At 34.1% G+C, this 13,455-nt stretch overlaps 1 protein-coding gene across 1 annotated transcript in view; it reads left to right on the top strand.

Annotated features, from left to right (window-relative positions):
* Positions 1-9,142, top strand: part of LOC102020373 (interleukin-1 receptor accessory protein-like 1) — a 268,193-nt gene extending 259,051 nt beyond the window's left edge. The window contains exons 5-6 of the mRNA XM_013507557.1: positions 1,705-1,875; positions 2,286-9,142. Coding sequence (XP_013363011.1) covers positions 1,705-1,875; positions 2,286-3,004 — 890 coding nt within the window. The 3' untranslated portion in view covers positions 3,005-9,142. The remainder of the gene's footprint in view (positions 1-1,704; positions 1,876-2,285) is intronic.
* Positions 9,143-13,455: the final 4,313 nt, after the last annotated feature.

The raw sequence follows: 13,455 nt of genomic DNA, 5'->3' as shown, positions 1-13,455 counted from the left end.
AAAAATGCAAAATAACAAAAACAAATACATAAACTCTTCGACGTTTTATACATTCACAGATTTTTATACCCAATGCGGATTTCATTTTATTCTAAAATCCATGAGTGTTTCAATTCATCTTGATCTAATAATTCAGTATTACAGTGATGATCACAATAGGAAAGAGTTATGAAAATTGATGCTATTAGACTAACCATGTTGGCAGTATTTATAGTGGAACTGTAAATCCTGATATCATGTTCTAAATATGAAATTGACAAACAAATTAGAGCCCAGAAGATAAGTGATTTTTTATTCTGAGAAACAACCAGTAAGAAATTTGGGAGGGCTGGGGATTTAGCTCAGCGGCAAAGTGCCTGCCTGGCAAGCACAAGGTCGTGAGTTCAGTTCCCGGTACCGGAGAAAAACCAAAAAAAAAAAGAAATTTGGGATGCTATGCTAGAAAGGGTGTGATAAAGACAGCACATGCTAATAGTTTTCAAATATGTGAAGAGTTCTCATGTAAACAAGGTGAAGAGCAAACAGAGACATCAGACATTAGCACTGTTTCTTCCATTTATATTATATTTTTTTATTCTTATCACCAAATAGATCATCATATGAGAAATACTTTGGCATTATTTTATGAGTAAGATACATGGAGACCAGTAAAACAGTATGTTTTAGTACATGCATTCAGGTTTAAACATTTTCTCAAGTCCTAAAATTCAAGAAGTCTCAGTGAAAATTTAATCATTCCAAGTTGGGTTTTACTCTTTTCCCAAAAGAAAGTCAGCATAGTACACAACCTAAAAATATTTCTCAAGCCAGGCTCAGTAGAACATGCCTCTAGTTCTAGCTACAGGGGGTGCTGAGGCAGGAGGATCCCTTTAGCCCTGGCATTCCAGGCCACCCTGGTTAAAAGTAAAGATAGAATCTTAGTGTTCAAGGACATGAAAGTTTGTGACATGACTACCTATTAATAATTATAAAATGAGTGAACTAGATGTAGTGGCATGAACTTGTATACTCAAGTACTTGAGATGCTGAGACAGGAGGATCCCTTGAGCTCAGGAATTTGAGTTCAGCTTGAACAGTATAGTGAGATCTCTCTCTCTCTCTCTCTCTCAGAAAATATCCTTTCTGCACCATCAAGCCAAGTGCAATTTTTTCTTTTTTCTACTAACAACAGCAAACAATAACCACAACAGAAACAAATGGCCAAAGGCAGGACTGGTTGAATTTCCCATCTCCAGTAAGAGCACACTACTGTCTAAACATGTGACCCTTTTTAAGGGTAAAGATTCTGTGTGAATGAAAATGGTAGAAGTCAGCATTCCACCACTTTTTGGTTTTGTTTTTGAATTGCGAAGGATGGCACTGGTTCTTGAACATGCTAAGTACATTCTCTACTACTAAACTGCTCCCTAAGCCCTCAGCATTCTCATCAGTGATTTCTTTCCTACTATTTCCACAGCAACAAAAATGAAAATGTGACCCTTTATACCTTCCAGCTAGTTCCAGAATATTTGGCATTGTTGAACATTTGATTTAAAGTAACGAAGGCCTCTATTTTGCCTCCCAGGAATGGGCCATTTGAAAATGGGTAAAATCAGATTTCAAAATCATTTGAAAATGATTATGATGTAAAACATGAATATTTCCATCTTATTGTTTTCTTTATGAAGTAATGAAGTCAACTTTATCCTGTAATATTTTTAACAGACAATAAAGATTACGATGCCTACTTGTCCTACACCAAAGTGGATCCTGACCAGTGGAATCAAGAGACTGGAGAAGAAGAACGTTTTGCCCTTGAAATTCTCCCTGATATGCTTGAAAAGCATTACGGATACAAATTGTTTATACCAGATAGAGATTTAATCCCAACTGGAAGTAAGCCAATGTTTTAATTGGCATATTTATTTGCATATTTTGGTGTGTGTGTTGTCTTCATGTTTTACATAGAATTTTAATTTTTGGCTCTATACTTCTAAAGTTGTGTCCCTAGGTTTCTCAAGAGGGTTTGATGTGTTTGTAAGAAATTTTTCAATAGCCCAGAGAAGATAATTCATTACTCCATAAAGCATCTCCATGAAAGTTAACATTTAAAGAAATCAAATGAGAAATTTGTGCCCAGAAAGTATTTCTAACATTAGAAAAAGCAAGGCCCAAAATCTATCAGAAGTGATCTTTGCTTATTTTCATCTTCTCAAAATATTACTTAACAAAGGGCATTTGTCCTTTAATGTGTGAGAGAATCTAGAGGCTTTCATTCATTCTGATACATTCTCTTTTCTTTGTAGCGTATATTGAAGATGTGGCAAGATGCGTAGATCAAAGCAAGCGGCTGATTATTGTCATGACTCCAAATTATGTGGTCAGAAGAGGCTGGAGTATCTTTGAACTGGAAACCAGACTTCGAAACATGCTTGTTACTGGAGAAATTAAAGTGATCTTAATCGAATGCAGTGAACTCCGAGGCATTATGAACTACCAGGAGGTCGAGGCCCTCAAGCACACCATCAAGCTCCTGACGGTTATTAAATGGCATGGGCCAAAATGCAACAAGTTGAACTCTAAATTCTGGAAACGTTTACAGTATGAAATGCCTTTTAAGAGGATAGAACCCATTACACATGAGCAGGCTTTAGATGTCAGCGAGCAGGGGCCTTTTGGGGAGCTGCAGACTGTCTCAGCCATTTCCATGGCTGCGGCAACCTCCACAGCTCTAGCCACTGCCCATCCAGATCTCCGCTCTACCTTTCACAACACGTACCATTCACAAATGCGTCAGAAACACTACTACCGAAGCTATGAGTACGACGTACCTCCTACCGGCACCCTGCCTCTTACCTCCATAGGAAATCAGCATACCTACTGTAACATCCCTATGACACTCATCAACGGGCAGCGGCCACAGACAAAATCAAGCAGAGAGCAGAATCCGGACGAGGCCCACACAAACAGTGCCATCCTGCCGCTGTTGCCAAGGGAGACCAGTATATCCAGTGTGATATGGTGACAGAAAAGCAAGGGACATCCCGTCCCCAGGGAGTTTAAGTGAAATCTGCAGTCCAGTGCCTGGAACTAAATCCTCGACTGCTGCTGTTAAAAACATGCATTACAATCTCTAGAACACGAGGAAAAACAGGGTCTTGTACATATGTTTTTTGGAATTTCTTTGTAGCATCAGTGTCTTCCTGTTTTACCATGTCTCTTACCATTACATTTTTTTGACTTTGTTTTATATGTCATTGGAATTTGTAAACTTACTTTTTTTTAAAGAAGAGACTTAATGTGTAGATAGAAAACCCTTTTTTTGCTTCATTAGTTTAGTTTTGGAATGAGTTTTTATTTCCTTTTTTTAAAAATGTTATTTCGCTTTTAACATTTCCTTGGGGTGCTTGGACAAACCTATCCGATGGGACAAGAAGCACCGGATCCTCTCTCGGGCTCTGCCTATGATCTGCTGGGCCATGTCGGCCTTCAGAAAGCAGTGCAACGACCGCCAGCATTGCCATTTGAGAAACAAGAGCATGAGAGAGAAAGAGAGCGAGAGCGAAAGACAGAGAGAAAGAAGAACACTTGTTTATAGGAGGGCCCCGCCAGTCAGAGCTCTGAATCTCTTCCTTGTCCCGCCTCATTCCCCACCTCTACCCTTCTAATGGCAGCATGATGTGTAAACTCTGCAGAGGGGTGGGGGTGGGTCTAACTGTCTTAACGTTTAATTCACTGCTCTTCAGAATACACTCTAGACCCAAAGGTGTGTTAGTCACTTGACAGTAACTACTAAAGAGTGCTAAGCAAAGAAGATCAAGGTCATGAAAATTGGGTAGAGTGCTATTTCCGTTTTTCAAATGAGTTGATGTACCCTTATATATATATATATATAAATATAAATATATATAAAGCAACAAAACAAAACAAACAAACAAAAAAAAACAAAAAAAGAGAAAAAAAAACAAAAAAAAATCAAGCCCTATATTTGATCACTTCCTGGAAAGGCATGAATGTGTTTGTGGCTGTTTTTGTTTAATATTCTACTTCCTCTTTTCCCTCTATAATTTTTCTGCAAATGAGATTATGTGCAAATGCCAGGCAAGTTAACTCAAAAGGGTGAATCAAGGCAAGTCAAATGAAATTTTCATGGACGGCTTCCGAAGCAAAGGGAAGAATAGGATGTGTCATCAAATGTATTTTGTCACCTTGTATTATATGAAATGTTATTTTCTAAAGAGTCGGAGAAAATCTGTGAAACTTATTGTGGAGTCCCCTTGTATTAAGTGTTAACTCGCTTGTATTTACTTTTTAAGGCTACATTCAGAATTAGGTGTTTTGTTCAGTCTGTGCACATAAGCAACACTTACTAATATCAAAGTGTTTAAATAAGAACTCAGGAGGTCAAACATATGAATACAAACAGAGATCAGTATTTTCAAAGTAAATATTAGTTGCACAAAATAGTTTTTAAATTAGATCAGAAAGCATTTAAAATAGTTAATTTTACTGTATAAAGAATTAATTTTTTAACTATATGATTCTATGTTTCAGAAACAGAAAGCTGATGCTCCCAGGAAATCCATCACTTACCATTTAGCTTTACGTTTGAAAGCAATGACATAAGCAGCTAATTCATATTCATGTTAAGGGAGATACAAAGTCAATAACAAAGGAACCTGCGGAGGGCAGAGTTGTTTAAAGGAAATATTACCTATGTAGCTCTTAGTTAAAAAAATAATACGACGAAAACACTGATAATAGAACTTATTCGTTACTTTAATGATTCATCATAAGAACTTTCATCACAGTTATCCTGTGGGTTCGTGTAGTGACTATTGAATGTTTGCTTTATTCTTACTACCATATAACGAGAAAATAATTCTACAGTTTTGGTCCAGTGCTAAGGTGTGTGTTGGCCACAGAAAGAAAAGGTATAAACTGCAAAAGAGTTAATTAAGGGGATAAGACAGAACTGCATTATCTGAGAGATGAGTACAAGCATTTTGTTACAATGAAAAGCTTTCAGTATCTGTGCGACAAGGTAAAGGAGCCTTAGGATGTACGTTAATTTTTATTTGCTTAAAAATGTTTACTTCCCTGACAACTTGCCTGGGTCTTTCTCTACAATCTGTCTTTATTCCTGTGCTCCCCTTGGATCTGTGTCATATTTTCACAAACCAGAAGTGAAGCTGCGAGGATGTGCGAAACTTTAAGGTCAGCTTTGCACAGTGGGTTATTTTTAAAATCCAAGAAGGCCATTGTTTACATTGTACTATGGACACCTGTCAGGGACTGGCGGCAGTGAACCTCTTTGGACTGGATACCAAACTCCCCCAGTACTCAGAAAAGTGTAAATGTACCAATGGCCTGGTCTATTTCTTTGGGTTTTATTTTCTTATTTTTCATTTCTTAAGTGCACGATGGAAGTGTGGAATAAATGTAGAGGAAGTAATCAGACCACAGTCATATTTTAGGCATCCATAGGTGTTAATTTAGCTGCATTGGGAGTACATTTTCTGTTCTATTTTTAGTGTAGATTTAAGCACTTTGAATAGCATGATTCAGGGATTGATGGGTAATATTTGATATTCTCACAATTTAAGAAACTTTTTTTCCTCTAATGTTTTGTCATATTTTAAAAATGAATTAAATACAAAAGAAGCTATCTATGGCTTTAGGAACATTCCTCCCAAGTATTCCTCTATCAGCTCCATATGAGAACAAACAAAGGAAAATGTCCTGTGTTCACGTGCTCTATGTTTAACAAAAGTTCTGTTAGAACTCACAATAAAATGAGAACAAATGTATTTCCCCTAGTGTTTAGGTTTCATCCTTCTCTTTTTTTTTCCTGGTGGGGTTCTGGGGATAAAAATATTCTAGTTTGTAAAAACACAGTTGATAATGTGAATATGTTAGCCAAGCTGGGGGAGAGAATGGACTTCCAGACTTGGACATGTATGATGTTTGGTATTGCCTGTTTTTCATCAATCGCCGCTTGGGCTCTGAATGATACATTATGGATTCAAAAGTCCACTCAGTTATTTAGTATAATTTCAACTTGCTGCTTCTGAGCGTCCTACACTTTATTCTGGTGCTCAAATATTTTGATTATTTAATACGAATTAAAATTTAATCCCTTAGGTCTTCTATGAGCAGAGAAGATATTTGTATCTTGTATAGCCAACTGACTTAAGTTTAGATGAATTCTAAACTCATGAAATAAATCCAAAACATGAACTAGAGACCTGAACCTTCTATATTTCTAAGCTAAGCACCTGATTGTTGAAACAGTCAGTCATTTTGTGATTATTTTCTTCATAGTATATGTATTTGGGCCCTCTTGACTTAATAGTAAAAATATAGATGCTGGTTTCTTCAATGTTTCATTATTATTAAGCATTTTATAACAAGAGCAAATATTAACTGAGAGCCAACACCTAAACTCTAGGTAAGTTTTGTTTATCCTAGAATAGTCTTTAACTGTTCAGATACCATGTATGTAAATTAAGATCACCATTTCTAGGAAAACACTCATTCGTATATTTGTGAAGTATTTTCTGATTCTGGAATGATACACTAATTCTCCTTTTTGATGGAGTATTTTTAAACTTATACTTATTTTTTCTCATTTAAAATTAGCTTTCATTGACATCATTAGTCCCAGAAGAAAGGTTATTAAAATTCAAGGATAGAGTCGACCTCTTCCTAGTGATGTGTCAGAGGGGAAGTAAATATACAGAGATGGAAGAAGAAAATCCCTGTCTCTGATCTGAACTTGATTTGTCATCAACCCCATTTTTATATAGTTAATTAACAGAAGTAAAGTATTATTAAATAAGCTAGAAATGCTACCTACAGATCCATGTTCACTCTAACGGACAAATTTTCTGACAGTACATACAGTTATGACAAAGAAATGCTAATACAACTGGGCTCCTGAAAAGGAAATTGTCAGTGGAAGCAGAGGCTATTCCTCACCTTGTCATGAATCTTTCCCATTGATTGCTCAGAACAAAGTAATTAATTAACAGTCAAATCTACAAACAGAATTAAGGAAAATAAGTATTTGAAATTCCAAAAAAATCATAATGTGTAAAATCCCGTTTTCCTGGGTATAAGCCACAGGATACTCATTATCCAAAAGGCTATTGATGCTTGAGTTTAAAAGATATTATCATAAACTGATGTTCACATAATCCATATATCTCACAGGTATTGTTGTGTCTCACATCTTGCTTTCATTCATGAAAGTTCAGCGGGGTGATTATTATTCTTTTCCTATAAGCAATTACTCTTCCAAATGGCCTAACTCTGCAGAGATCTATTGTATACTGAAGAAAAGCTTCATATGAGAACAAATCATTTATGCTCTGATAAATGAGAATTGCTGGTTATTATTGGAATAATTTACTCATGTTTAACCCATTCCAAACAAAATGTAGAGGGAAAGCAAAATCAAGCAATTTTTCTATGATGTTTTATTTCATTAAACTTCTTTAGGATTTATGTTTAATCATGTTTCCTACCACAAAAAACTAAGAAATAACACAGTATAGCAAGAGAAGAAACAACCATTTAATGTGATTTTCCAAAAAAGATCTGCTTTTCTTACACAAAGGCTTAGAATCCATTATATGTTTGACTTTCAGCAGTTAAGTTTCTGCAGTTTCCTAAAATAGGATAAGGCTTTTGAACAGTGTAGAGAATTCTGAGAATGAGCTAAAGTGAGGTTGTGATTATTTAAACTTTTAGCCACTACTTGTGATTGCTAGCAAAGTAAAAATTTATGTTATGTTCAGAAATTGAGATCCTGTCATAAGGAGCTGTGAAATTTAACTAAATTTGAATAAAGAGGATGATGATGATGAGAGTTAATCATAATCCAAATTCTATGTGCCTTATCATCAAAGCTCAGTAATATCCATAGAAAATTGCCAAAATAAAAAGGAGGAAGTCAGCTCCAATCTTCCAAGAGTGTCATTTCTCGATTCCAGACTGAGAACACAAAACACTTCTCCATCTCCTCAGAAGTAAATATTCCTTCATATAGCCTCTGGGTTCACTGACAAACTCATGTTTTTCAATTCTTCACTGAAGTAAGTAAAATCCTCTTTTTCCCTACCATTTACTACCTCTATTGATGTATCACCTATGGTACATAATTCTGAAAAATATTATCTTCCTCACAGAAGCAATCACCCTAAAATCATTACATTATGTTACTTCCACTACTAAATGAGCAGAATCTGAAACGCTGCACATGAACTTCAGACTACTACATGTAATAATCAATGTTGTGTAAATTGCGACCTTCATATTCCATATGACATTAAGTTTCAAAGGGCATGCTGTGTCATTAAAAAAAGATTTAACGTGAAATGACATTACATAGTGCATGAATATGTGGCAAAGTAATTTGGATCTATCTTTCCTAGTCAATGAGCAATTAAATTTGGGGTGATCAGATGTGTTTTAGCTTAATTCTCAACTGGGAAGAAGACACCGTAATGTTAGGATACATGGGCAGTTGTCTGTATTCCTTGAAGTATATGCTCCTGTTAACTAGACTCCGTAGTGTATTTTTTCCACCAAAGTAGTGGAGGTATGTTCATATAATCTGCTATTGAAATACAAAATCTTTTACATCTTCATATTTTGAAGGAACCCAAACAGGAAAGTGGATTTAGTCATTTTCCTCTGCTGGTGTTCAAGTCATATTTTAAACTCAAGACACTATCAGATCTCTTCAACATTCAGTAAAAAAGTGCATTTTCCATAGTGTTTCCCTTTAGTTCTGCTTATCTTCTTTTGATTTTGTACAATCTAGAATGTATGTAACTCATGCGTAGGTGATGGAGGTACTCCTTTTTTCTTATAATACTTACAATTATATATTTGGTTTTGCTTTGACTAGCGATAGGAAAATAGACAAATACAAGTGTAAAAATGAGAAATTTTAAACTCGAATTATAATTTGTGTTTTATAGTTGTTTCATAAGTCTGTTGCTCTCTATGAGTATGCTCTCTATATATCCTGTAAAAATAAATTTATATGTTACATAGAAATTCAAGAAATTAAATTATTTATTAAGCTACAAATGTTTCTTCTGATTTCTACCTGATCATAGATGAAAATAAATTAAATACTGTGTTGTTGGAACATATGTAAGTATGTTTGTTACTTTGATAACTCTTGTTATACTTTTCCTTCCCTCTCTGTTTGTCTATATAAGCTTATAATTCTAGGTCTAATTCCTATTGTGGTTGTGAAGAAAGTGACTTAATAAATGCCTATAAATGTCTAGCTGGCTGTGAAAGAAAGAAAGAAAGAAAGAAAGAAAGAAAGAAAGAAAGAAAGAAACAAAGAAAGAAAGAAAAGGAGAAAGAAAAGGAAAAAGAAACAGAAAGAAAGAAACAAAGAAAGAAAGAAAGAAAAAGAGAAAAGGAAAAAGGGAAAAGGAAAAAGGGAAAAGGAAAGAAAAGAGAAAGAAGAAAATAAATAAAGATTGATTTTTTAAAAAAACATCCATTTATACACCTCTCTTTCTTACTGCTGAATTATGGAGAGGTTTGGATCACTGCTTTGAGGACTGGAAAGTCTTTTCAATGTTAAATTTAACATATCTTCTTCATAAAATTATTTGAGAGAGAAATGCAAAGAATGATAGCAGGTGAATCCTCCTTTACTGTTTCCATTTATTATTTCTTATTCTCCAGTCATTTTATTCTTTTCTTTTTAAGGTATTACTCACATAATGACCTTAAAATATAATCCCCTCAGGTAATTTTAAAGTGACCAAGATATTTAATCATCGTGTTTTTCTACTCTGTTTGCCTGTACTTGTAATACTCAATCATTTCTAAAGGGAAGAGTTTGCGGCCTTAGTTCTCATTTTGAATTTAAGATAAATAACCTTCTTGTTTATTTATTTGGGGGGAGGAAATGGTGGTAAACCTTTCCGTCACAAGCGTAGCAAGGGAATAACCATAAGCCTCTTAGAATGAATTGGTTATTTAAGCAGAATTCATATCTTAAGAGGGCAGCCTTTTAAAGAACACTTATCAAAGACAAAGCAGACATAAATCATCATTAAAATTTAAAGTAATAGTTTAAAAAACCCTATAAGGTTATATTAGGTGAGATTTCAAAGTTATTAACATACTTAAAATTCACAAAGTCCTTTTTACCTCAGTAGGGTTTTTTAATGGGCAAAAGGAACCTCTGGTAAGAAAGCTAAATAAAGATTATAACTCAATGAGTAATTTCTATAGTATATTTTAAACTCTGCATCATGGAATATGACAAACTGTTTAGAATATCAGGAAAAGCTCTACAGTTGAATGTTTAGGATAATTTGTGCACTTTAGACATACTCATAATAAATTCTCAGGAATTTTCAATTATACTCATTATTGACAGATAGTTAAAAGACACACGAATGAAACACCTATTTCTTGAAAATTCCTAATTAATATCAAATGTACATTTAATCATAAAATAGAAACATTATGAGGCAAATATTCAGATAATAGTAATATTATAATGATCCAATCACTTATTGCTGTGGGAATTTTAGCAGTTATACAAGATGTGTAAGAGTTATTCAAGCTAATTCCTTGATTAGTCTTGTGTGTATTTTCCTCAATCAATGCTTCATGTCCAAAATAAGGAAATACAAGCAACAGAAACCTGATTTGTGTGTAGGAGGGCATTATAAGGCTCTGGAGAATTAAAAAAGTCACAATTTGACCAGTAAAGTCCAAATTAGAAATTTTGATGTCAGTTGTCTTTTCATTCTACACAGAGGGAGATTTTTACTTGAAGTGTTTTACATCTGATTTAGAACTTCTCAGTACTTTATTTTTGTGGGGTTTTTTGTTTTGTTTTTTTTCCAGGACTGGGAATCGAATTCATGACCTTGTGCTTGCCAGGCAAGTGCTGTGTTGCTGACCTAAATCCCCAGCCCCAGTACTTTAGAAAATATAAAAATGATAGGTAGAACACCAAAGTCAAGAAATTATGGGCACTGTTTATAATTTTTGTTTAATGGTAGAAAGATATATATTTGCACGTTTTAAAGCATAGGCAAGTTGCAATCTAAGAAAAGAGTCATGACAAAGAAGAATGCAAAAACAGCTAAATCAGTTAATTTTTTTACACTTTGGCAAAAAAATGAACAAACACTTATAAAAGGTAAAACATTCACAAAACAGAGGAGAAGAACAAGTCAAAACCCTACATAAACAATAAGGAGAGCTATAGGATTATAAAAAAATCAATAACTCATTTAAAATAAATAATAAAATGTTCTAATTCTATTATTCTTAGCAATAAAGAACTGTAAAGAATTATGCACTTGAAAGAAAACCTACATTTTGAATGCAAATCCTTACTTAGGTGGAATCAGGCTGAAAAGAGAACTTGTTTTCAGCATAATTTTCCAGCATAAAGTAGGAAATTGATTAGTATATTTTACGACGTTAGAAATAATGATTTTGACAAGTTTGATATAACTTAAAAATTTTGCCAAGTATGAAATAATTCTTTCATAGCATCTCTCTATCAATAATAGTATGAAGTCCTGGGTGTGCTTAGAAGCCCCTGAGTAGATTTTAAAAGGCCCCCAAATTCCAGAGAGTCAGATGTAACTAATTGTTCTAGAATTTATCCCTAATGTTAATGTTCTCTTTTCCCTGTCTTTTTTTTTTCTTTGTTTTTGGCGACAGAGTCTCACTATATAGTTGAGGCTGGCCTTGAATTCATTATGTAGCCCATACTAGCCTAGGACTCCCTGTGATCCTTTTGTCTCAGCCTCCCTAATGCTGGGATTACAGGTGTGCGCCACCACATCAGGCTTGTTAGTGTTTTATTAATGAACATTACAGGTGATTCTAGAGAGCAACCAGAATGGAAAAGTATACTAGCCAAACAAATAGTCTCAAATTTTATGCTTGTTAAAAATTAAAACTTAAGTTGGGGGTGCTTGTTGGTCGTAGACTGCACACTTATCATGTGTAAGATCCTAGGTCAGTTCCCAGGACAAAAGCATCTTAAAAAATGGAAACTCAGATTGAACTCCAATAGGATAGGAATGGTGCCCAACATTTATTAGCATAAATAATGTTTGACAGGTAATTCTAATGTGGAGGCCTGCCAGCTACTTTTTGAGATACACAGGTGTAGAATTTGTTGTTTTGTCATTTCAATGACTGTTGCTCTTTAGAATGGAAAATTCAACATTGTAGTTGAAGAATGCCACCATAATCTGAGTCTGCCCTTTAAAATAATTGCTCCCTCACTGTTATATCTGTGTTCACTACAAAATCAATAATTAAAAGAAAACCTGAATGATTAAAAATTATACAATTGATAATAACTCAAGAAGAGAAAAAAAAAATCAGTCAAGAAAGAAGAGTCATCCAGCACTGCCACTCAATATGTAGCTTCAAAACAAGTGTGCTCTGTAGCAGAAAAATAAGCTAAGTAGCAGTTAAGTATTAATTAAAAACATACCTTTCATCTAAAAAATGATGTTTTAGTGTCCATTCTGTTTTTATTTCTAAAGGAAGAAAAATAAAATTAAATAAATTTACCAAAGACATTAGTTGTTAAAATAAATACATAAATATCAAATTAGTCAAATTAGAGTTAATGAACAATTATTCTTTTCAAATTAACAATTAATTTCATCAAAAGATTGATGAAGAGTTTTGCACATGTTCTTTAGCATGAAAATAATTTATGGTACTTTTTAAAAAGCATAGATTACTAGCTTGCTCTCCAAAACAAACCTCAGAAAATTTTTTTATCTTGTAATTTGAAGAACTACAACAAAATATGTAACTGCATGGAGTATAAAACTGTATTCATGCAGTGCCAATAAATGTAGTTACTTCTATGGGCGATGAGAGGAGCAGCTAAATACATCACCTTCCATTATTTCAGCAAAATGACAACCTACACGATGACAAACTACTTACTATCTTCATTTCACCTCTCAAGCACTTACTCTGACAGTATAGTTCCAATCACATATATCTATCTCACTTGGGTAATTTTGATCTCTATGCCCCTTATTTTGTCAGAAATGACTACCATTGTTGAGACTGCTAGCTTCTGTTTCTTAAAAAGAATGTATTATTTCATGGAATTCTCATAAACCCATTATGTCACTGATAGTGCATATTCCAAGGACATAACTCTTCTTAGGAAAAATATTCTTATAAATTCTTCATGGAGATCTCACTCATAGTTCTAGTGATTCTTACCATCTAGGAGTTATAACATAGAACAATCCCAAAATAATATGCCACAGCAAATTTTATTGGGTTTAATATAGGTTTTGATGTTTATACACCGAACTGAAAAAAGACAATACACTAATTTAGCTTCAGACCTTATAATGGAAAACAGGTGTTCAAAGTCATTAACTGTCACAATGAGAAGCATTTAGTATGTTAAATTAGTGAAAA

Source organism: Chinchilla lanigera, unplaced genomic scaffold, assembly GCF_000276665.1.
Source record: "Chinchilla lanigera isolate Chin_1 unplaced genomic scaffold, ChiLan1.0 scaffold00130, whole genome shotgun sequence".
Taxonomy (NCBI): Eukaryota; Metazoa; Chordata; class Mammalia; order Rodentia; family Chinchillidae; genus Chinchilla; species Chinchilla lanigera.
This window is presented reverse-complemented; position numbering and strand designations above follow the sequence as displayed.